Source organism: Furipterus horrens, unplaced genomic scaffold, assembly GCF_987537825.1.
Source record: "Furipterus horrens unplaced genomic scaffold, mFurHor1.1.pri manual_scaffold_4, whole genome shotgun sequence".
Classification (NCBI taxonomy): Eukaryota; Metazoa; Chordata; class Mammalia; order Chiroptera; family Furipteridae; genus Furipterus; species Furipterus horrens.
In genome coordinates this window covers 154701685-154726979 of record NW_028327174.1, presented here as the reverse complement: position 1 = coordinate 154726979, position 25295 = coordinate 154701685, and the positions used below count along the sequence as shown (strand labels likewise).

General features: G+C 48.1%; 1 protein-coding gene across 1 annotated transcript; it reads right to left on the bottom strand.

Moving 5' to 3' along the window:
• Window positions 1-8953: 8953 nt before the first annotated feature.
• Window positions 8954-14613, bottom strand: LOC150013117 (putative speedy protein-like protein 3). The gene is made up of 9 exons (XM_090275216.1): window positions 14505-14613; window positions 13776-13985; window positions 13224-13256; window positions 12455-12664; window positions 11728-11786; window positions 11235-11320; window positions 9530-9698; window positions 9282-9356; window positions 8954-9190 (listed from the first exon to the last, which is right to left on the bottom strand). The coding sequence occupies exons 1-9, from the start codon at window positions 14611-14613 to the stop codon at window positions 8954-8956; spliced, it is 1188 nt and encodes a 395-aa protein (XP_090131342.1).
• Between the last annotated feature and the right edge of the window lie 10682 nt (window positions 14614-25295).

Sequence of the window (25295 nt, the reverse complement as noted above, 5' to 3'; positions counted from 1 at the left end):
TCCTAGGTATTTTATTTTTCTTGTTGCTATAGTGAATGGTATTTTCTTTTTTGCCGCTGTGTCTGATATTTTATTGTTGGTGTACAGAAATGCCTTAGGTTTCTGTACATTTATTGTGCACCCTGCTGTTTTGCCAAATTCACTTATCATATCGAGTAGTGTTTTAGTGGAATTTATAGGGTTTTCTAGGTATACTATGCTGTCATCTGCAAACAGTGATAGTCTTACTTCTTCTTTCCCAATTTGGATGCCTTTTATTTCTTTGTCTTGTCTGATCGCTGTGGCTACGATTTCCAACACTATGTTGAATAGAAGTGGGGAGAGTGGACAGCCTTGTCTAGTTGCTGATTTCAGGGGGAATGCTTTCAGTTTTTGTCCATTGAGTATGATGCTGGGTTCAGGCTTCTCCTAGATAGCCTTAATTATGTTAAGGTATGCTCCCTTTATTCCCATTTTGCTGAGTGTTTTCCTCATCGATGGGTGTTGTACTTTATCAAATGCTTTTTCTGCATCTATGGATATGATCATGTGATTTTTGTCTTTCATTTTGTTTAGGTGACGTATTATACTTATAGATTTGCGAGTACTAAACCATCCTTGCATCCCTGGAATGAATCCCACTTGATCGTGGTGTATGATCTTTTGGATGTATTGCCGGATCCTGTTTGCCAAAATTTTATTGAGGATTTTAGCATCTAAGTCCATCAGTGATATTGGCCTGTAGTTTTCTCTCTTTGTTGTGTCTTGACGTGGTTTTGGGATTAGGGTAATACTGGCTTCATAGGAGAAGCCTATTCTGGCAGAGTATTGAATTCCACGGGAAAATGGTAAATACACATACACAACACGTATTGAAATGGCAAGGGAAAGCTATAAAACAGTGGGTGTGTTGGATTTTTACAATGAGGAGGTAGTGATTTATTATTTGTATACCTAAAAATAGAAAACTTTAAATATTCGTATTACAATGATAATTAAGTGTCTGTGTGCCTTTGTGTGTCCAAGTGTGTATGTGTATAGTAACATGACCATTAGTGTTCTTTTTCCCCTTTGCCTTTCTGAGCACAGGCGCTGTGCATTGCTAGGCTAAGGTGTTCATCTGCTTGGGAGAGTAGGATTTGTTAGGGCAGGAATTTTTTAAAAGTGTACCGACAGTCCACTTCTGCATGCTATCTAGGATTAGGTAGCAGGATCGATTATTATGAGGAGAGAGAACATTCCATATTATTTCATCTTCCCGTTAGAATATCGAAATGCCAGCATGGAAGACTCATCTCCCAGAATTCTCCTACAGTGTAGCAAAAACAGCTCTCTCCCTAGAGCAGCTGTCACTCTGTCACAGCAGGAGATTAAGATTTGGGGGAATTAGAAGTACAACTGAACACTTTCTGGTCAAGGGAATGGTGAAAAGAAGAAAGGGAGAGGAGAGATATTGATTTTTTTTTTTTTCCTTTCTTTCTTTCTCTCCAGGCTTCTTCCAGGTAAGGGGGTATGAGGGAAAAGAGGATGGCACCTCTGTCCCCTATTCCCTGTTGGGAATACTCATATGTTCCATTTGAAAGGAATCGTAAATGTATCATGGAGCGCCCGTACAAAGGTCCACTGTGCAGCCTGTATAAAGGAAGTTTATGAAATGTCTGATAGAATAGGATAGCCAGTCCCAGACTGTTTTGATCACAGTGGCTTTGTAGTACTGTTTGATGTCTGGTATCGTGATTCCTCCCGCCATGTTCTTCTGTTTCCAGATTGCTTTTGCTATTGGGGGTGTTTTTGGGTTTCCTATGCAATTTTGGAGTATTTGTTGTAGGTCAGTGAAATATGTCATTGGTATTTGAATAGGGGTTGCATTGAATCCGTACATTGCTTTGGGCGGTATGGCCATTTTGATGTTGTTGATTCTTCCCATCCAAGAACATGGTGTTTGCTTCCATTTATCTGTATGTTCCTTAATTTCTTTCTTCAATGTTGTATAATTTTCAGTGTACAGGTCTTTTATCTCTTTGGTTAAGTTTATTCCTAGGTATTTTATTTTTCTTGTTGCTATAGTGAATGGTATTTTCTTTTTTGCCGCTGTATCTGATATTTTATTGTTGGTGTACAGAAATGCCTTAGGTTTCTGTACATTTATTGTGTACCCTGCTGTTTTGCCAAATTCACTTACTATATCGAGTAGTGTTTTAGTGGAGTTTATAGGCTTTTCTAGGTATTCTATCCTGTCATCTGCAAACAGTGATAGTTTTACTTCCTCTTTCCCAATTTGGTTGCCTTTTATTTCTTTGTCTTGTCTGATCGCTGTGGCTACGACTTCCAACACTATGCTGAATAGAATTTAGGTGAGTGGACAGCCTTGTCTACTTGCTGATTTCAGCGGGAATGCATTCAGTTTTTGTCCATTGAGTATGATGCTGGGTTCAGGCTTCTCCTAGATAGCCTTCATTCTGATAAGGTATGCTCCCTTTATTCCCATTTTGCTGAGTGTTTTCATCATAGATGGGTGTTGTACTTTATCTGCATCTATGGATATGATCATGTGATTTTTGTCTTTCATTTTGTTTAAGTGATGTATTATATTTATAGATTTGCAAGTACTAAACCATCCTTGCATCCCTGGGATGAATCCCACTTGATCGTGGTGTATGATCTTTTGGATGTATTGCCGGATCCTGTTTGCCAAAATTTTATTGAGGATTTTAGCATCTATGTTCATCAGTGATATTGGCCTGTAGTCTTCTCTCTTTGTTGTGTCTTGACGTGGTTTTGGGATTAGGGTAATACTGGCTTCATAGGACAAGCCTGTTCTGGCAATATTGCATTACTTGGGAAAATGGTAAATACACGTACACAACACGTATTGAAATGGCAAAAGAAAGCTATGAAACAGTGGGTGGGTTGGTTTTTTACAATGAGGAGGTAGTGATTTATTACTTGTATACCTAAAAATACAAAACTTTAAATATTCGTATTACGATGATAATTAAGTGCATGTGTGCATTTGTGTGTCCAAGTATGTATGTGTATAGTAACATGACCATTAATGTTCTTTTTCCCCTTTGCCTTTCAGAGCACAGGTGCTGTGTGTTGCTAGGCTAAGGTATTCATCTGCTTGGGAGAGTAGGATTTGTTAGGGCAGGAATTTTTTAAAAATGTCCTGAAAGTCCACTTCTGCATGCTATCTAGGATTAGGTAGCAGGATCGATTATTATGAGGAGAGAGAACATTCCATATTATTTCATCTTCCCGTTAGAATATCGAAATGCCAGCATGGAAGACTCATCTCCCAGAATTCTCCTATAGTGTAGCAAGAACAGCTCTCTAGCTAGAGCAGCTGTCACTCTGTCACAGCAGGAGATTAAGATTTGGGGGAATTAGAAGTACAACTGAACACTTTCTGGTCAATGGAATGGTGAAAAAAAGAAAGGGAGACGAGAGATACTGATTTTTTTTCTTTCTCTCTCTCCAGGCTTCTTCCCGGTAAGGGGGTATGAGGGAAAAGAGGAGGGTACCTCCGTCCCCTATTCCCTGTTGGGAGGCTGCCCCCCAGAGTGACTCCTCCCAGCCTGGGATGCAACCACATGGATGCAGATGTGGCAGGGCAGTGCGGTGAGGCAGGGAGAGGCTCTGAGATTTGACTATTTAACCACCCTTGGTTCGTGGTGGCTGGGACACTGCGCTGAGAGCTGTGGGATGCTCATGGCAGTTTGAAGTGACCCTCCTTAGAGTCTCGAGGAACCCATGAGAACTGGCCTAATGCGGAGATTCACTTGTTTGTTACTAGGAAGAGCTGAGGTGAGACCGTGGCTGTGAGCAAATGTCCCTGTGGTCCGAGGGAAAGGCAGGAGAAAGGACAGCCTACATCTTCACAGCTGCAGGTTTGAAGCACTCAGGAGGCGGACAGGTGCGTGTGTGGTGCGTCCGCGGTCACGGTGGAACCTGCGTGGGAGCGCGCCCAGCGCTGAGTCTGGGGCTGCGACAGCTACTCTGGGAGCTCCACATCTCGCCCCAGCCTTCTCCTTGTTTGTCTCGCTTTTTTCCCCTTCCTGGCCAGGCTGGATTTTCGCGTTGAGGGTTTCCTTCCTTCTGCAATCCAGGGAGGGCGGGGCCGCGGACCCCTTTGGTTTGCTCTTTATGCTGCACAGCCCCTCCAGAGTCCGCTCTCTCCAACCAGCCAGAGGAACCAGCCCCTGGCGGACATGGTACCCTTTCCTGTGGGGAGAGTTGGGGTCCGCTGAGGTCTTTCCGGGGTCCCCTCTGCTTCACCACGCAGCCCCTAGGAGGAGGGAAAGAGGAGGGGTGGGAGGTTAGTACAGGACTTTATGAACTTTCACGGGAAGCTTGTATCCATTTCGCCCCATCTCCCCGCCCCCCACAGCCGCTGGGATTATGAACTCTTCTCCTTGAGTAGCAGGAGGTGAAGGTCCAACAAGATGCTCTGTGCACACAGGGCTTGGAATGGGCCCTCTGAGACCTTCCCTTCTGCTCCTTGGGAATGGCTCTGTGGCTGACAAAAGCCCCAAGGCTGTAAGACTTGGCAGAGTAATTAGGACCCAGAGCCAGACCAAGAGGTTCTGAGAAGGTGGGCAGGCCCCTCCCTCAGGCCAAGTGCTTTGGAAAGGCAAACTAGAGAGTTGGGGAAACAAGGTAAGTGCTACCAAACAGACTCTGCGCTGCCCAGTGAATTCTCTAATTTTCTTCCATTCTCCTACCCAGTTTTTTCACCGTGGCTTACACAGACGCTTTGCCTCCGTTCAGCGCATCACCACCTTCGCGTCTCTAGACTGCCTTCTCGTAGGGTTGCTAACGGTTAGTAAGCCCTGAATCTTTTTGCTGTTGTGGAGTCTACCCTCATTAGGCAGGTTGGAGGACCTCACCAGCTCGATTTTCTAATGACTAACCCCCCAGCTTAGAGCTTCATTCCTTTGGCTTAAATCGATACAGGTATCTTAGCAGAGATAATAAATGAATCTTTATGAACCATATACACGTTAGTATGAATGAGTTCCTCAGCTCCTTTCCAGAATGTAAATTTTGAGACAAGGAAGGATAGAGGGATCGTGGTGTGCTGAGGAAGATATGAAGAAATGTTGTCAGGGAGAGGAGAACTATCAAAAAGGAGGGGACAATGATATTTATTCCACAGGAAAACAACTGGAAATACTCATTTGTTGCATTTGAAAGGAATCGTAAATGTATCATGGAGCGCCCGTACAAAGGTCCACTGTGCAGCCTGTATAAGGGAAGTTTATGAAATGTCTGATAGAATAGGTTAGCCCATCATAGTGTTATGAAAAAAGGAAGGTTAAAATTGTATGTAGTTTGTTCACAGCTCTGTAAAACAAACATAGAACACCGAATCACGAACTTAGCAGAAAGCCCGGAAGTAAATCCACTTAAATTTTCACGATGGTCATCTTTGGTGCCAATATCATGTTCGATTCTTTTTGCTTACTGTCTTCTGTGTTTTCCCGAAGTGTTTATTTGGCACACCCTCTCTGATTGGAGTTGAGGGTAGAGCATCATTTTAGAAATAAAACAGGCCTTGAAGAGAGGAAAAAAGTGGAAGAACCTAAAGTGAACTTTTTACATCGACGGTTTGTGGTACGTAGTAAGACATGCTCCACGTGTTGTGTAATGAACGTTTTGGCCGTTCCTTGACCCCGTTTCCTTGGAGGAAGGTCCTCTCGGTCCTCGGCATTTCCCGAGAGACAGCGATGTCTATGAGCTGTGCCGGTCCCCTTGTAGCGCGCCTGGGTTCATGCTAAGGAGGAGACTCAGGATGGGGGCCTGTCAGGCCAGAAGGACCCGCCCTGTGATTAGAGGTCAAGGATTAGAGCCCAATCTCTGAGGCAGGGAGGAGCCTGGAGGTTGAATTCCACCACGTAGCCAGTGATTGCAAAGACCCTGCCTACTTATTGCAACCCTAAGGGAAACACAAGTCACCAAATCTCAGGTGAGCTTCTGTGGTGGGGGAAGCACATCTGTGTGCCGTGAGGGAGGCACACCCAGAGGACACGGGAACTTGGTATCTGGGACCGTCCCGGCGTTCTCTGACGATGCCATCTGCCAGGAGGCTTTGCTTTCCTCCGTGACCCGGTGTTCCGGTTATGAGCCCCTCCCTCTGGACGCCCGCCCCACTTAACAGAATTATTTCTTCCTGTATTCTCTTCCTTTTTTTTTTTCCTCCAGGGTTTCTGGGACACCTTCACTTGTCTCCCACGGTTCCTAGCCCACCGCAGGCTCGAGTGTGCTTCAACCACGTGAAGCTGGAATTGGAGGTTGTGAAAAGGACGCCCATGAGGAATAAGGTAGTGACCACTGTGTGTGTCCTCTCGTGCCCGGGGGTCTGCTTGTCACAGCCCATTTGCCGGAAAGCAGGTCCCGTGGAGTCCCCTGCGCTTTGTTTTCAATTTCAGGTTATCGTCTAGGTGCCTGTGGTGCTTTCTTCCTTCTCTCTGCTCTTCCCCTTCTGCTGCTGCAGTACCACGCTCTTCTCTCCTGCTCTCAGGCTCTCAGGCTTAGGCTCTGCCTCAACGTCTTGTTCTTCCCACTGACGTGCAAAACAATTCAGGGTTACTTTTCAGAGTTTAAGGAGTTTGGTGGAGTAACCGCAACCCCACGAAGCTCCGTTATCACTTGACAGTGAAGAGCTAATCAAACTGGTCCAACGACACACATCACAAAGGTGAGAACTTCATCTTTATCATATGTCCTCAGAAGAGGCATTGCACTGTGCTCTTCAGTGATGTAAGATAACGTACAGACGTGTCACGTGGGCTAGCTAAAAAGTGACAGTGAATTCCCACAACTCGATAACAGAGACCGAAACAGAAAAACTTATATTGATGACAATATGGGGGGGACTACCCACCTAGCGGTACGATGGTTAAAATTACATAACAGATAAAACCCCCCCAAACCCCTCTTGAAAGTGTAAACAATTAAATGTACCTATATGTAACAGATCTATGAGTTATAATCAACTCAGTAGGAACAGCGTGTTTTCAAAACTACAACTATTTCCAAACTCTTTAACAGAAGTATATAAATACTAAGCATGAGAATAAATATAATAACCCTATGGGAACATACTGAAAGTAAGTTAGTAAAATATTTGGTATATACACAACTCTCACGTTCGTAGGGCTCTCTTAATTTTATCCTTTTAAAGTAGTTCCTCCTCTGCTGAGCCCTAAACTCCACCTTGCGATGGCCCTAGACTGTTGCAAACGGGTGTGTGAGAAGTGGGACCTGTAGCCTCTACCTCGGCGAAGATAGGACTGAAATGATCTGAAATTTTGGGTGTTGACTGAGAAAGGGGCACAATCTGAAAACACCCTGGTTTCTTGTTGTCCTTAAATGGATTCCTAGAAGCGTTCCGCAGAGCAGGACGTGACCGTCCAGCTCATGGGAGAATATTCTGGGCCCTGTTAGATTGTCTGCGCAGGAGGCTCCTCTTTCCCTTCCTCCTGCCTGTCATCAGCGAACCTGCATTCACTTCCTGCTGCGCACCAAATCTCCCGTGGCCTCAGCGACCTAGAAGTAAGAGAAAGAGACATTTCCAACACGCCACTCTCCAGGTAGGAAGATTGCCTCAATTCTCAGTCACTCGTAGCCCGAGTTTAGACTACCCTATAAATCCTATTTTATCTCTAATTCTCCATCCTCAACCTCATTCAGGAACCTTTTTTTTTTTTTTCCCATTATGAGGGTTGAAGTGTGATGACAACGAGTCCAAAAATGACTTCACATACCCAGGAACCTGCGTCCTAGCGAGGACTCGAGGAGATTCTGTTCAGGGAGCAGCACACATCAGGAGAGTTGTCCTTTGCTTTACTCACACCTTGGTCCATTTGTACACGTGAAAACCTGACCTTAGAACCACCCCAGCAACGTTCCCGAGACATCAACATCGCAAGGCGTGCTCCCTGACACTAACCCTGGATTCTAAGTCTAAGCATAACACCGAGTCTGCTCTTGGCTAGTGCTACAGTCACAGTGCTTGTGTCCCCCCAAATTCGTAACGCCTAGGGTGACGGTGGCTCAGTTGGTTGGAGCGTCTTCCCATACACCGACAGGTTGTAGGTTCAATTCCCAGTCAGGGCACATACCTAGGTTTTGGGTTTGATCCCTTCTCACCTACCTCGATGTTTGTCCCTCTCTCTTCCTTCCTGTGTCTAAAAGCCAGAAACATACCCTCGGGAGAGGATTTTGAAAGAAAGAAGAAGAAATGGGGGTCTTCGGGAGGCGATTAGGTCACTGGGTGGAGCTCTAATGGATGAGGTTATTGTCCTTAGAAGAGACCCCAGAGCCATGCCTGGCCCCTTGCAGCATGGAAGTGCACGGCGGGGGCGGGGAGTTGGCCGTCTGCAGCACAGATGAGGCTCCTGAGCGGAAGCCGGCTGTGCCGGCCCCTGATCTCAGACCTCCAGCCTCCGGAACTGGGAGAAAGAAATGTCTGCGCTTCTCTAAGCCACCCAGTCTGTGGCCTTTGGATGTGGCAGCCAGGAGGGTCTGAGATAGCTAGTTCACAAGGCTGAAACCGGGTCTTTGCCTGTTGCTCTGCCCAAAGCTGTAAGTCTAAGGTGTGTATCATAGTGAGCCTTGGCGGGGCTACTGTTTCTCAGCCTCTGCTCATTGTGACCAACCTCCGTGACCATCAACTTGAGGGGAAAATGTGTACTTGTACAAGGGGTGAGATCGGTGAGGCGGGGAAATGAAGAACACGGCGATGCTGTGTCTCTAAGCAATTTGTTGGAGACTAAATTTGGATGAAGAGGGAGCTAGTCATGATTTTATTGTTTTATTGTGGGGTCTAGAGACTGCGCCATCTGCAATCCTACTGGTACACGTTTCCTTTCTGTAGGTAAGTCCCTAGAGTTGGTATTCCTGAGGGATGTCGGGCCCAAGTGAGTTAACAAGGGAAGTAAAAACACACTCTATGGGAAAATCTGGGAACCTACTCTTCAGCAAACTCAAGATTTGGACAAAGCTGTTCCTTGGACCCCGTTGCCTCCGATAAAATGAGGTCAGCCAAACCCTGAGGCCTGGCATCCACCCATGCCACCAAGGCGCCTGGGCGTGGTGGTCGGCTCGTGGCCGGCAGCCGCGTCAGTGCCTGGCTGTGTGCGCGGTGGGTGCGCTTCACAGTGTGTGGACGGCTGATGGGGAGGGGTGGGGTCGATGACCACGGGTCCTGCAGTTAAATGTCTCGCATTTCCTAAAGGGACCACAGATCATTGCGTCTGCACCTGCGGGGACACAGCCCGACGTTCCTACGCACCTACCTTAGCCTCTGGGGTCTCCAAAAGGAGGGCACGGTCTCGCCCCCACACCCAGAGCTCGGGATCAAAGGCCTGGATCTGGAAAGACAAACAGTCCCCGAAAAGGTGAGGACTCTCCAGTTGCACCCACGTCCCTCCCCTCGTCGGGCCCCCAAGTGTCTCTCATCCCCCAACCCCAGGCGAGATGCCTCACGATCCCTTCTGTCTCCGGTCTGGCATCGCCCTGCGCCAGATGTCCACAGCCCACCTACCTCTTCACACTCCTCCTTGGAGACCCATGCCCTGCAGCCCATTGATCGAAAGAATTGGCATCGCAGTTTGTGGAACAGGGGACGCCGGGAGTCGTTGCTGTCCCCGTAGAGGAAGGAAAAGATGGCCTGTTTAGGGGCGCAATCCTCCTCCATATCCAGGGCCAGGTAGCTGAGGAAAGCCATCAGGGTGTCAGTCAGGAACGGGATGGAAGGGACGGACCCCTGCCTGCGGTCAGCCTCCCAGAAAGGACACAGACTGGGTCGCCTTCACACAGGACCCACGGGAGCCCCATCCAGGGTCACAGAGTGCCTGCCTCCCAGTCATGAGCAAGCCCCTGTTGAGCAGGCACCGGAAGGGCCCCTCTGAATACCTTGACGATTCGGGTACAATTAATTCAGTGGGGAAGCCTGCCCCCTTCCCGGAACCTGCTGTGTGCGCACACACCTGTCTCTCTATCGTTTCGGTCCCTAGACAGCTCCTGTGGGCAGGGACCAACTGGTCCGTTTCAGTATCCATAGTTTCCTGTCAAACGACTGAGAGGGGACTTGGTTCCTGGGCGCATTCACTCAGCAGCCCTTCTTGAGTTCTCCCATCCTCACATTCCCTGGCCCTGGAGATGCACTTTATAAGGTTTCATGGGATGAGTGACTGAATGCTCTGCGTCCTAGTCAAGTGCAAAGCTGATTACCTCAGAGACTCAGTGTCATGTCAGCTTTGCAACGTGAAAAGAAGAGTGCCGAGTGTTTTCAGAAGTCATTGACACATATGTACTGTTAATGTTTTAATGTTTTACTTTTGCTCTTGGGGCGCGGAAGTGAGGGGGTCTGGAGGTTTTAGTGTTTCAGTTGGGGTAAGAAGAAATCACGTCTTTCAGTTACATAGGGGTAAAAATACCGAGACGGAAAGTACAGTATCCAGTCAGGGAAGGGTGTTAGGAAGAGTGCGAGACAAAGAAGGGAACGTCAGGGTGGTAAACACGTTTGATGGGGATAGTAGAGAGAGCTGATTTTCAACCGAGAACTCTGGGCCGGATTTAGGCCCAAGTGAGGCAGTGGAATTGTTGGGTGTGGGGATGGTGAAGTGCTTAGACCTGCGTTTAGAAGTACATTCAGGAAGACTCGTAAGAAACATCCGTGGGTCTTACTGCTTTCTCTCCTCCCCGGAGGAGGTGTGTATTGATTTAGAGAAAGAGAGAGAGAAACATGGATCGGTTGCCTCCTGCAGGAGCCCTGACCGGGCTCGAACCCGCAACGTTTTGGTGGACCGGACGACACTCCAAAGAATCGAGCAAGCCGACCACGGACCTGGGGTGAGCACTTCACAACGGATCTGTATTATGGAACGGGGGCCTGAATTGAGAAGGACCATTACATTTGGTATCGTTCAGAGGTGTGGCAGGATGTGAGGGAGAAGGCTTAGAAATGGTTAGTCTCAAGCCTGTTTACTCAGGGGAAGAGCGGGGTCGAATCTTCATGGGGCTTTTATGTTTTCGTTTGCTTTCCTCGGTCTTTTCACCGGCATTGGTGTGGCTGGCTTTTCCCAAGAACAGTAGAAGAAACACTGTGTACTACAATCCTGTGAAGTTCCTACACAGAGTACACAGTAGAAACAGGGTAAAAAGTAGCTGAGAGGTTGGGGACCCACTCCTGTCCTGGCGCTCCCCAGAGGATGACAGTGAGTCCTGGGATTGAGCCGAGTACTCACAGGGCCAGGAAGAAATGGACTCGTTGGAACTGCCAGGCGAAGAGGCCCGCGCGGCTGAAGTAGGCCACAACCATTGCCAGGAGGTACTGGTGGACAGAGGGGGAAAATAGACAATGAGGACTCACATAGTGAAAGAGGAGGAAGAGCGGGATAAGGGAAAGGCTGATGCTCCCGGGTTGGCCGGTGCTGAGGGTTTCGGAGCATGTGTCTGGGACAGCCGGCATCAGGAGGGTCTCTGATAAGCTGGAGCAAAGGGGCGCCCCCGAGAGCTGAGCGAAGAGGGGACTTGATGTGCCAGCGGCCACAGGGACAAGCCTTGGGCTCAGATCCCAGGGGAGCCGGGGCAGAGGCTGGGCTCCCGTCCACAGTGCAAGAAACGCCTGGGTCCCCGAAGGCAAGTGGTGCCAAGGCGTCCGGTCGGAGAGGGAACTGTGGGCTCAGGAAACTGCCCCCTGCGTCCGAGGATCAGTGGTAGGGCAGGAATACCTCTTACCTTATCTGAAAGTCTCAGCCTGACGTCCCATTCCAGGAACCCTTTGACGACAGGATCCTCTGTGAAGAGAGCGCATGTGTTAGCTTGAGGACAGCAACGCAGTTGGCGTGGGAGCGTTCCGGGGCCAAGAGGGGAACCGTAGGCCTCCTGGGGGCGGTTGAGGATTGGGGCCAAGGGTTGAGGCTGCCAGGCAGAGGGATTGAGGAGATTGTTCTCTGGGCAAGGAAGCAGGGGTGACACCACGCCCCACCCACCCAGTCTGGGGGCACCGAGTGACGGGTAGGGTGGCAGTAGCACATCTGCGTGACGCAGATATTAACCAATGAGTGCTGCTCCCTCCTCACACGTGGATGCACCCCTGCCGCAGCCAAGGCATAGCCACTCGGTCGTTTCTCTGTGGACAGTCACACCAGGGCGTGAATTTGGCCTCGTTATCTCCCCGTACACACATGAAGGTCTTTCGATGCAAAAGACCAGTCAGAGCTAAGAAGTCTCAGAGGGTGCGATACCCACAGGCCAACTCATCCCAAGTGCAAACCCTTTTCAAGTCTAGCCTAATCCTATGTCACTTGTAAGTGCCCCCCCCCCCCCGTGAGAATGAATAGGGAGCCCTCCTAGGAAAGAGCACACCAACTAGCAGGGAGTTCTTTCTGTTGGAAAAGTGTAGTTCTTTAAAGTTGTTTGTTCAGAACAGGATAGGAGGGTGCTGTCCAGGGTGTCTTCTTACGGAGCAGCCTGGCAAAGGCCTGGTGGTGTTCCTCCAGGACCGTGGATGCTTTCTGTCTTTTGATCTTCATTTTAAGACCCTCCAGTTCCTGGACCCGCCAGATGTTAGGCCCAGGCGCGGCCTCCTCCTGTGCCTCCCGCCTTGGGGACCGCTCCCTCCTCCTCTTCCTTCCAGCGGTGCGGTCCAGGTGGCTGGAATCCACACAGGGGTCTGAGTAAAGAACCCAGGGTACGAGCTGAGGCTTTTGCCTTTGGAATTCAGCTACTGGTCACCTAAACCCGACCACCCCTCCACCCCACCGATCCCCCCACCTTATAACCAGCGTCTCCGTTCTCCCGAGTCTCCTAGACTGGCCTTCTCCCCAGCCATCTTTTCATCTTCCTCCTTCGGTGATGGCCAGCTCCCCGCCCGCCGCCCCAGAGTCACCTGGCTGCTGTTCTTCGTCTCTGTCCTCAAAATTCTTCCTCTGAAGTAATTTTCTCCCCTTGAAGGGGAGCAAAAGAACCCTCATAGTCTCTTCCCTTCCCTTCTCTCAGCTTTGAATCTCATCTCGGAACCCTCCTTGCTTGCCTCCCAGGCTCTCCTTTCATTGGGATACCCTGGTCCCCCGCTCCTGTAGTCTCCTGCAATCCCTGATGCTCTGAATCTCTCCTTTCTTTCACACACAACCTGCTCCAGTCCCCCTTCTTCCTTAATGCCAACCGTGTCAAATCCCTGGGCCCCCTGTTTCCTTAGCTGGTTTTCCTGGGTTCACCTGAATCCCTCTTACCTCCAGTGGGCACCATGAGGGCCAAGGGCGAGGCTGCCGGGAAGAGGGATAGAGGAGATGGCGCCCTGGGCAAGGAAGCAGGGGTGACACCACGCCCCACCCACCCAGTCTGGGGACACCGAGAGACAGGTAGGGGGGCAGCAGCACATCTGCGTGACGCAGATATTAACCAAAGAGTGCTGCTCCCGCATCACGCATGGACGCACCCCTGTGGACACCATAGCCACTCGGTCGTTTCTCTGTCGACAGTCACATCAGGGCGAGAAGATGGCCTCGTTATCACCTCTTACGCACAGGAGGGTATTTAGACTCAAAAGACCAGTCAGAGCTAAGAAGTCTCACAGGCCTACTCATCCCAAGCGCAAACCCTTTTCAAGTGTAGCCTAATCCTTGATCACTTCTAAGTGTCCCCAGTGAGAATCGGTAGGGCGCCCTCCCAGGAAAGTGAGCACGCCAACTAGCAGGGCGTTCTTTTCTGTTGGAAAGGTATAGTTCTTCAAAGTGGTTTGTTCAGAACAGGATAGGAGGGTGCTGTCCAGGGTCTGGTCTTACTGAGCCGCCTGGCAGAGGCCTGGTGGTGTTCCGCCGGTGCCGTGGGTGCTTTCTGTCTTTTGATCTTCATTTTAAGAGCGTCCAGTTCCTGGACCCGCCAGATGTTAGGCCCAGGCGCGGTCCCCTCCTGTGCCTCCCTCCTTGGGGAGCGCTCCCTCCTCCTCTTCCTCCCAGCGGTCCTATCCGGGTGGTTGGCATCCACACAGGGGTCTGAGTAAAGAACCCAGGGTACGAGATGAGGCTTTTGCCTTTGGAATTCAGCTACTGGTCACCTAAAGCCGACCACATCCTCCACCCCACCTTAAAACCAACGTCTCCATTCTCCCCGATCTCATAGACTCCTGGCCTTCTCCCCAGCCATCTTTTCATCTCCCTCCTTTGGTGATGCCCATCTCCCCGCCCGCTGCCCCCAACTCACCTTGCTGGTGTTCTTCGTCTCTGTCCCGAAACGCAACCTCATTTCATTTAATTTCTCCCCTTGAAGGGGAACTGAAGAACCCTGATCGTTTCTTCCCTTCCCTTCTCTCATCTTTGAGTCTCATCTCCGAACCCTCCTTGCCTGCCTCCCAGGCTCCCCTTTTCGTGGGGCTATCCCGGTCCCCAGCTCCTGTAGTCTCCTGCAATCCGTGATGCTCTGAAGCTCACCTTCCTTTCACAGGCACCCTCCTGCAGTGCCCCTTCCTCCTTAGTGTCGACCGTGTCCGATTTCTCGGCCCCCTGTCTCCTCACCTGATTGTCCTGGCTTGACCCGAATCAGTCTCAACTCCAGGGGGCACCCTGAGGTGCTAGCCTCTGGGCTCGAGTTGTCCGAGGTGGGACTTGGGCTAGTGCCCGCCATCCCTTCTTTTCAGCTCCTGTGTGCCAAGAAACCTTGGCAAGCACAAGTCTGGAGAGAATAGGCTGTTGCCTCCCTCCGCTGCCTAGCGCCACGGAGTTGGATCCTTCCGATCAGGAGGTTCCGAAGCCTGCGATGTCATTGGTCATCCCAACCCGGCAACGAGTTTGAGAGACGTAAACACACGTATCTAACTGCCATATACGTAACTGCCATCCATACATGTAACTGCCATGCGTGCTCTTACGTGTCCTGGAGGTCAGGGTAAAGAGTACCTCCTGCTACTGACCCAACAACATGAGACCCGCCGCCAGAGCTGTCCTCGAGTGTCAGCATCACCCTTCACCTCCTCCCCAGCAGATGCTCTGTTGTCTGCATTCCGAATGTGAACTGTATTGGGACGTCTTCTTTCCCATTCCCATTTCGGAGTGTAGCCTGGTGGGAGAGGGAGGTGACAAGGACATGTAGGGAAAGCAGAAATGCTAAGACCTTTCCAGAGTGGTGTGAAAGTGTCCAAAAGTTCCCGGGAACACGGCCCTGTCAGGTGACGGTTTACTTGAAAACCCCGAATTTGGTGCCCTGACGTGCATGGCCCTTTGCACCGAGCATCGAGCCTCCAAGTGTCAGTTTCACCCGTTGGATTCCCGGTCAGGGCGCTTGCCTGGGCTGCAGGCTGGTCCCCGTTTGGGGACCTGTGCAACCAGTCGTCGTTTCTCTCACACATCAGAGTTTCTCTTCCACTCTTCCTCTCCTCCCAGCTCTTCCCCTCTATAATGAATAGGTTGATATCACGAATCAGTTGAGGGCGGTACAGGCACTTGGGAAAACAACAGACACAACACCACCGAACATGGGGTTTGGCGAAGCTCGAGGTCTACAGAAATGATGTTCAGGATTGTGTAGCAGGGGAAACGCATCCTCAACCCTCAGGCAGCATTCATTCCAAGAGACGTTGTGAGAAGCTAAAATCCCCGAAAGCTGCACATGCGCTCACGTGCTTCAGATGGTGTCCACAGTTCGAGGGAGTCCATGAATCGCCCTGAGCCTGCCCCTCAAGTGCAATGAAGAAACTCTAGTCTACGTATCAGCATGCTCAGCCTGTGCATCAGTCTTGAGCCAGAAATTTCACTCCCTCTCCTGTATCCTGTGAATGAAATATCACATGCACAGAAAGACTTAAGTGGAAAGATCTCCACTTCAAGGCAGAACATGACGTTCTCCGTGAAGGTGGGGAGCGCAGACGCAGAAAAGATAGTGACTAAGCCGTTCTGCTGCAGGATCAGTGGACGATTTTTCTGAACCACCTGCCAGCCTCCTACCTCTCCTGTTTTCATGGGCATTGAAACTTTTCTTCCTTCTCTTTATCCTCCCTCCCTCCCTCTCTCTCTCCTCGCTCCCCCCCTCTCTCTCTCCTCGCTCCCCCCTCCCTCCCTTCCTCCTCCCCCTCTCCTTCCCTCCTTCCCTCCCTCCCTCCCTCCCTTTCTTATCGTGGTGCGATAACATAACCAATGTACCATTTTAAGCATAGTAAAGGTGAAATTCTGTGGCATTGAACACACACGCACCGTGCTGTGCTACAGTCACCACCGTCCATCTCCAGAACTTTCTCATCTTCCCAAACCGAGCCTCCACACCCAATAAATACGAAGTCCTCATCCATCTCCCCCAGGACCTGGTAGCCCTCCTTCTACCTTCTGTCCGTATGAGCTTGACTACTGCAGGGAGCCGGTATCGGTGGAATCATATAGCGATTACTTCAGGCTTATTGAGTCAGCGTAATGATTCAAGGTTCATGCACGTTGTTGCATGTGTCAGAATTTCCTTCTTTCTATAGGATGGGTAATATCCATTATAGAAACCGCATTTTGTTTATCCATCCATGGGCTGATGGACACTTGGGTTGTTTCTCCCTTTGGGCTGGGAGTCTTGCTTTCCATCCATCCTTTGAACTTGGATGAGACATTCAGGATGTACCCAAACTTGTATTTTTCTCTTTGGATCACGTCCATGTGTCTACTCTGCCCATAGCAGCCGTGAGCGAAGTGCAGTCAGTTCCTCTAGAATAGAGTGTGGCAGTTCCTCGAGAGTTATAAATAGAACCGTTCTATGAAGGAGCAATTCCAGGTCTGGGTATTTATCCAAATGAAAGGAAAGGAGGACTTGGAAGAGCTACGTGCACCTCCAGGTTTGTTGCAGCATTAGCACCAGAGCCAATGTGTGGGAACAACGTGTGTCCATCGATGGGTGAATGGGTACAGAAGATGTGACAGGTACATGTAAAATGGCACATTGCTCGATTATGGGAAGGGAGGGAATCCAGCCATTTGGGTCACTATGGATGGGCCTTGAGGGTGTTATGCTAAAGGAAGTGAGACAGACAGAGACAAACATATTCTGTGCGGTATCATTACTATGTGTAATGTGAAAAAGAAAAGAACTGAACTCATAGGAAGAGACAGTGGCATAGAGGCTGCCTGGGGATGGGGGACTAGAGAACGGCTGGTGAGAGCTGGAAACTTTCAGTGATAAGATGAACGAGGCCTGAGCATCTCCTGTACAATGCAAGTGGCCGTATGGAGTCGGTGTCCTGTGAGGCCCAGTGGTGAGTTTTCCCTGTTCGCGCGAGCTGGGTGCTCCCAGAATGTCCTTGTGTGGGTTGTGTGTGCCCTGCTGTCCTAGCGGAGCCTTGATCGCTGTGGGCACATGAGTGGGTGTGATTGACCGTCAGTCTGAGCAGCTGCAAGGACCGCCTGTGACCTGAGCAGACAAGCGGTTGTGCGTGGCGGGGCAAGAGTCACTGTCGTAGGGCTCTGGTGCCAGCCAGGCTTACCCTTAAGGTGTGTGGTTGTGGAGCTGGTTGGGTGGTCGTCTGGTTGGTCTGAAGCTGGCCATTGGATGCATTGGTTCTGGAGCCTCTTGAGAGGGGCTCCAGTGCTGACCAAGGGCAGCTGCCATCGGTGCCCAGTGGGCCACCTGGTAGGAGCTACCAAGTGATCCGTGGTTAGCTGGCACCCGTGCTGGCGGCCTTGAGACTCTTGGAGGGGGCCGTGCTGTGCCTCAAAGTCGGCTGCCACTTTTACTGTGTGTGTGGCTGCTTATGTGAAAACTTCCTTTCGAAGGCAACACTAGCCGCAGCTTATGCCAGGCCTGAGGCCACCTGACGGGAGTTTAAGGCAAGCTGAGAATGCTCAGCGCTTGTGCGGGATCTGGAGCTGCTTAGCAAGAGGTCCGGGGCACACCAAGGCCAGCTGCTGCCCGTTTGGGGTTTGTGGACCTCTGGGAGACATGAGAAAGGTCTACAGCCTGAGTTGAGTCAAGACACTTGTGTGGAAAAGCTGCTGAAAGGCATTCGAGCCAGGAGTGTGAGTTGGGTGGGGACCTGAGGTAATTAGCAGGGTGTAGTGAGTGGTCTTAGCTGAGGGAATGGAGAGCTCGGATTTGGCACCCACCTGTGCCTGCCTGCTGGGTGGGTGGAGGACTCGCAAAGGAACAAAAGTGCCTTTCTGTCCCAGGAGAGAGCTGCCCGGCCCCTGGCGCTCCAGTGCTCACCCTGAAGCTCGTCAGCTCAGCTTCTCCGTGTATGTCCCTGGCACTTCTCAAGCTGCTGTCCCAGCACTGGAGCTGAGAGCAAGTGAGTCTGTGAGTGAGTCCATTGACGGGCCCTTCAAGAGGAACGCCTGGGCCCCGGCCAGTGTGGCTCAGTTGGTCGGAGCATTGTCCCATAACCGAAAGGTGGTGGGCTCGATTCCTGGTCCGGGCACGTACCTACTTTGCCGGTTCTGTTCCAGACCCTGGCGCGTATAATGCCAGGTGTGGGTGTGTACGGGAGGCAACCAGTTAATGCTTCTTTCTCACATAGATGTTTCTCTCTGTCCCTCCCTCTTGCTCTAAAAGGCAATGGAAAGACGTCCTCAAGTGAGGATTAAAAAAAGAAAAATGTTTTGAAGGGGAGCACGTGGGGCTCCAGCAGCCCTCTGTGTCAGTGAGATGCAGTCCCCGCTTGTCTTTACAGCCAGTTGCTATGGGGACTCTGCTGCCTGGCATTGGTGCCTCTGGCGTGGGGCGGGGACCCCGTTGCTCCTAAGCGGGCACCTCCACAGCCGAGATATCCCTCCCAGTTCTCAAGCACCATGCATGAGTTTGGGACGACTAGCCTGTTGCATGTCTCTGCCCTTCTACTAGTCTCAACGTGGCTTCTTGTTTATGTGCTCAGTTCTAGGAGTTGTGTCCAGCTGCTCTTTGGGTGGTTCTCAAGACTGATTGTTGTATAACGTGCTCTTTAATTTTTATGTGATCGTGGGAGGAATCAAGCACAGTATTGACCTCCTCATCCATCTTGGGTGCAAGTCCTCAATCAAGTCCTGATGTCTGAGGTCAGGTAAGTCAAAGCACTGGAGAAGCCAAGTTTAGGGGATTGTTCCTACTCAGTGCCAGGCATCACCCTGAGGAAACAAAAGAAAGACAAAGCAGCACCCCTGCCACTGGGGAGCTCACCTTCTAGTTAGGAAGACAAACCACATCACATTCACTTCCCTGGACTTGGGTTCTCCTTTGTTCGATGGAATCATTGGACTGAGGATTCCTGTGAGCTCTTCCGAGTGTATGTCCAATGAGAGCTTTGTGCAAAAACAGCAAGCAGTGGACTCCCTGTTCACACAGTCTGGAGATACTGTCGCATCCCACAGGTAAAGGGCTTAGTCCTGCCTGAGTACCGATCACCAAGCCCAAGTGGTTGCGTGTGCTTCTGGCCTACTGGCTATAGATTGGAGGCCCCCATGATCTACTTCTCCTCAGGTTCATTGCCTTTGCTCACAGACCTCAGGAGAGCGTATTACTTAGTAGATGACCAGTTTCCTTTAAAAGGCAGTAAGTCAGGAACAGCCAAACGGAAGAGGTGCATGAGGCAAGGTATGTGCAAAGGGTCGCAGCGCTCCTGCACCCCCTGGGCACACCGGAAAAGCCGGCGTTGGGGCCGCCTGTCATCTACCAGACCCAATAAGCAGACACAGGGATTGAAGCTTTATTGGCGCTTTATTCAGATGGCCTGCGATCTCAGAAGACTGCAGGTTTGTACCCTCACAGATTGTCTTAAATTCCATGATAAACGGGCCCTTCTTATAAGGAGAGGGAAATTGCAGCAAGGGGCCTGGCATTCAGGGACAAAGTTACTCAGATAAAAGCTGCAGCACTCTTTCATCGGTGTCCTGCGTGGCGGTCCTTGTGCCTGGGCGGTGGTCTTTGTGTCCTGGTTGGTGGTCATCCCATCCTGGAGTATAATGGCTCAGATGCCATCTTGATTGCTTGCAGTCCTCCCGAGGCACAGAGGTGGAACTGCTTATGGTCTCCTGGAGGCAAGGTGGGTCATACCTCCAGTTCCTGAAACAATAGCTTTTTACGTGCATTGATTACTAAGCTTCTAGCTGTTACCTGAACCTACAATTTCCCAACATTTGAGCTGCCCGTCCGTCCTTGAAAATGCTGTGACTTTTCTGAGGGTAATTAGACATCTTGTAACATTTTCCATCAGAAGTGTTTCTATTCTTTAAGTCAACCACTCTACCTCTAGAAATTAATACCAAAAAAATACCAAAGATCTCTTCATCCCTACTCAGTTGGAAAAAACTTAGGTGTCCAGTAAGATGGATTGGCTAAAGATTGATGAAGTATGTACAAAAAGACTGGACGATGAACAGTGTTGAGTGATTGAAAAGCCTATTGTTTTTTTTTTTTTTTTTCTTTTCTTTTTTTGGTTTTTCAATTACAGTTGTCCCCTTTTTCCCCCATTGCTCCCCCCCACCCAGCCCGTCCCTTCTCCCACAATCATATCCCTCCCCGTGGTCCATGTGCATGAGTCACTCATACACGTTCCTTGACTAGACCCTTCCCTTACTTATCCCTCTTCTCTCCCTCCCCCCTCCCGCCTACTGACTACAATTGTAGTCTTTGCCTGTTTAGTTCGTTTGTTTGTGTTGCTCTTTAGTTTCCTGTATTAGGTGATATCATATGGTATTTTGCTTTCTTTGCCTGGCTTATTTCACTAAGCATGATTCTCTCTAGTTCCATCCATGTTGTCGCAAATGGCAGGAGTTCCTTCTTTCTTTCTGCTACATAGTATTCCGTTGTGTAGATGTACCACAGTTTTTGGATCCACTCATCTACAGAGGGGCCCTTAGGCTGTTTCCAGCACTTAGCTATTGTAAACAGGGCTGCTATGAACATAGGGGTGCATAGGTTTTTTTGAATTAGGGTTTTAGGATTTTTCGGGTATAATCCTAGCAGTGGAATCGCTGGTCCAAAAGGCAGTTCCATTTTTAGTTTTTTGAGGTAATTCCGTACTGTTTTCCACAGTGGCTGCACCAGTCTGCATTCCCACCAACAGTGCAGTAGGGTTCCCGTTTCCCCACATCGTCGCCAGCATTTGTTGTTTGTTGATGTGTTGATGATGGCCACTCTGACAGGTGTAAAGTGGTATCTCATTGTGGTTTTTACTTGCATCTCTCTGATGGCCAAGGATGTTGAGCATTTTTTCATGTGCCTATGAACCGTCTGTATGTCCTCTTCGGAGAAGTGTTTGTTCAGGTCCTTTGCCCATTTTTTAATTGGCTTGTTTGTTTTCTTGAGGTTGAGTCGTATAAGCTCTTTATATATTTTGGAGATCGGTCCCCTGTCTGTGATATCATTGGCAAACATGTTTTCCCGTATGGTTGGTTTCCTTTTCATCTTGCCGATGTTTTCTTTTGCTGAGCAGAAATTTTTTAGTTTGATGTAGTCCCATTTGTTTATTTTTTCCATTATTTCTCTTGCCTTAGGAGATGTATCCGTGAAGATATTGTTACGTGGGCTATCTGAAATTTTCCTGCCTATGTTTTCCTCTAGGACTCTTATGGTGTCCCGGCTTACATTTAAGTCTTTGATCCATCTTGAGTTTATTGTTGTGTGTGGTGTAAGTTGGTGGTCTAATTTCATTTTTTTGCACGTCCCTGTCCAGTTCTCCCAGCACCATTTGTTAAAGAGGCTCTTCTCACTCCATTTTATGTTCCTTCCTCCTTTATCAAAGATTAGTTGACCACAGAGGCCTGGGTTTATTTCTAGGCTCTCTATTCTGTTCCACTGATCTATATGTCTGTTCTTATGCCAGGAGCAGACTGTTTTGATCCCAGTGGGTTTGCAGTACTGTTTGATGACTGGGATCGTGATTCCTCCCGCTGTGTTCTTCTGTTTCAAGTTTGCTTTTGCTATTCGGGGTCTTTTTGGGTTTCGTATGCAATTTTGGAGTATTTGTTCTAGGTCAGTGAAATATGTCATTGGTATTTGAATAGGGATTGCATTGAATCCGTACATTGCTTTGGGCAGTATGGCCATTTTGATGTTGTTGATTCTTCCCATCCAAGAACATGGTGTTTGCTTCCATTTATCTGTATCTTCCTTAATTTCTTTCTTCAATGTTGCATAATTTTCAGTGTACAGGTCTTTTATCTCTTTGGGTAAGTTTATTCCTAGGTATTTTATTTTTCTTGTTGCTATAGTGAATGGTATTTTCTTTTTTGCCGCTGTGTCTGATATTTTATTGTTGGTGTACAGAAATGCCTTAGGTTTCTGTACATTTATTGTGCACCCTGCTGTTTTGCCAAATTCACTTATCATATCGAGTAGTGTTTTAGTGGAATTTATAGGGTTTTCTAGGTATACTATGCTGTCATCTGCAAACAGTGATAGTCTTACTTCTTCTTTCCCAATTTGGATGCCTTTTATTTCTTTGTCTTGTCTGATCGCTGTGGCTACGATTTCCAACACTATGTTGAATAGAAGTGGGGAGAGTGGACAGCCTTGTCTAGTTGCTGATTTCAGGGGGAATGCTTTCAGTTTTTGTCCATTGAGTATGATGCTGGGTTCAGGCTTCTCCTAGATAGCCTTAATTATGTTAAGGTATGCTCCCTTTATTCCCATTTTGCTGAGTGTTTTCCTCATCGATGGGTGTTGTACTTTATCAAATGCTTTTTCTGCATCTATGGATATGATCATGTGATTTTTGTCTTTCATTTTGTTTAGGTGACGTATTATACTTATAGATTTGCGAGTACTAAACCATCCTTGCATCCCTGGAATGAATCCCACTTGATCGTGGTGTATGATCTTTTGGATGTATTGCCGGATCCTGTTTGCCAAAATTTTATTGAGGATTTTAGCATCTAAGTCCATCAGTGATATTGGCCTGTAGTTTTCTCTCTTTGTTGTGTCTTGACGTGGTTTTGGGATTAGGGTAATACTGGCTTCATAGGAGAAGCCTATTCTGGCAGAGTATTGAATTCCACGGGAAAATGGTAAATACACATACACAACACGTATTGAAATGGCAAGGGAAAGCTATAAAACAGTGGGTGTGTTGGATTTTTACAATGAGGAGGTAGTGATTTATTATTTGTATACCTAAAAATAGAAAACTTTAAATATTCGTATTACAATGATAATTAAGTGTCTGTGTGCCTTTGTGTGTCCAAGTGTGTATGTGTATAGTAACATGACCATTAGTGTTCTTTTTCCCCTTTGCCTTTCTGAGCACAGGCGCTGTGCATTGCTAGGCTAAGGTGTTCATCTGCTTGGGAGAGTAGGATTTGTTAGGGCAGGAATTTTTTAAAAGTGTACCGACAGTCCACTTCTGCATGCTATCTAGGATTAGGTAGCAGGATCGATTATTATGAGGAGAGAGAACATTCCATATTATTTCATCTTCCCGTTAGAATATCGAAATGCCAGCATGGAAGACTCATCTCCCAGAATTCTCCTACAGTGTAGCAAAAACAGCTCTCTCCCTAGAGCAGCTGTCACTCTGTCACAGCAGGAGATTAAGATTTGGGGGAATTAGAAGTACAACTGAACACTTTCTGGTCAAGGGAATGGTGAAAAGAAGAAAGGGAGAGGAGAGATATTGATTTTTTTTTTTTTCCTTTCTTTCTTTCTCTCCAGGCTTCTTCCAGGTAAGGGGGTATGAGGGAAAAGAGGATGGCACCTCTGTCCCCTATTCCCTGTTGGGAATACTCATATGTTCCATTTGAAAGGAATCGTAAATGTATCATGGAGCGCCCGTACAAAGGTCCACTGTGCAGCCTGTATAAAGGAAGTTTATGAAATGTCTGATAGAATAGGATAGCCAGTCCCAGACTGTTTTGATCACAGTGGCTTTGTAGTACTGTTTGATGTCTGGTATCGTGATTCCTCCCGCCATGTTCTTCTGTTTCCAGATTGCTTTTGCTATTGGGGGTGTTTTTGGGTTTCCTATGCAATTTTGGAGTATTTGTTGTAGGTCAGTGAAATATGTCATTGGTATTTGAATAGGGGTTGCATTGAATCCGTACATTGCTTTGGGCGGTATGGCCATTTTGATGTTGTTGATTCTTCCCATCCAAGAACATGGTGTTTGCTTCCATTTATCTGTATGTTCCTTAATTTCTTTCTTCAATGTTGTATAATTTTCAGTGTACAGGTCTTTTATCTCTTTGGTTAAGTTTATTCCTAGGTATTTTATTTTTCTTGTTGCTATAGTGAATGGTATTTTCTTTTTTGCCGCTGTATCTGATATTTTATTGTTGGTGTACAGAAATGCCTTAGGTTTCTGTACATTTATTGTGTACCCTGCTGTTTTGCCAAATTCACTTACTATATCGAGTAGTGTTTTAGTGGAGTTTATAGGCTTTTCTAGGTATTCTATCCTGTCATCTGCAAACAGTGATAGTTTTACTTCCTCTTTCCCAATTTGGTTGCCTTTTATTTCTTTGTCTTGTCTGATCGCTGTGGCTACGACTTCCAACACTATGCTGAATAGAATTTAGGTGAGTGGACAGCCTTGTCTACTTGCTGATTTCAGCGGGAATGCATTCAGTTTTTGTCCATTGAGTATGATGCTGGGTTCAGGCTTCTCCTAGATAGCCTTCATTCTGATAAGGTATGCTCCCTTTATTCCCATTTTGCTGAGTGTTTTCATCATAGATGGGTGTTGTACTTTATCTGCATCTATGGATATGATCATGTGATTTTTGTCTTTCATTTTGTTTAAGTGATGTATTATATTTATAGATTTGCAAGTACTAAACCATCCTTGCATCCCTGGGATGAATCCCACTTGATCGTGGTGTATGATCTTTTGGATGTATTGCCGGATCCTGTTTGCCAAAATTTTATTGAGGATTTTAGCATCTATGTTCATCAGTGATATTGGCCTGTAGTCTTCTCTCTTTGTTGTGTCTTGACGTGGTTTTGGGATTAGGGTAATACTGGCTTCATAGGACAAGCCTGTTCTGGCAATATTGCATTACTTGGGAAAATGGTAAATACACGTACACAACACGTATTGAAATGGCAAAAGAAAGCTATGAAACAGTGGGTGGGTTGGTTTTTTACAATGAGGAGGTAGTGATTTATTACTTGTATACCTAAAAATACAAAACTTTAAATATTCGTATTACGATGATAATTAAGTGCATGTGTGCATTTGTGTGTCCAAGTATGTATGTGTATAGTAACATGACCATTAATGTTCTTTTTCCCCTTTGCCTTTCAGAGAACAGGTGCTGTGTGTTGCTAGGCTAAGGTATTCATCTGCTTGGGAGAGTAGGATTTGTTAGGGCAGGAATTTTTTAAAAATGTCCTGAAAGTCCACTTCTGCATGCTATCTAGGATTAGGTAGCAGG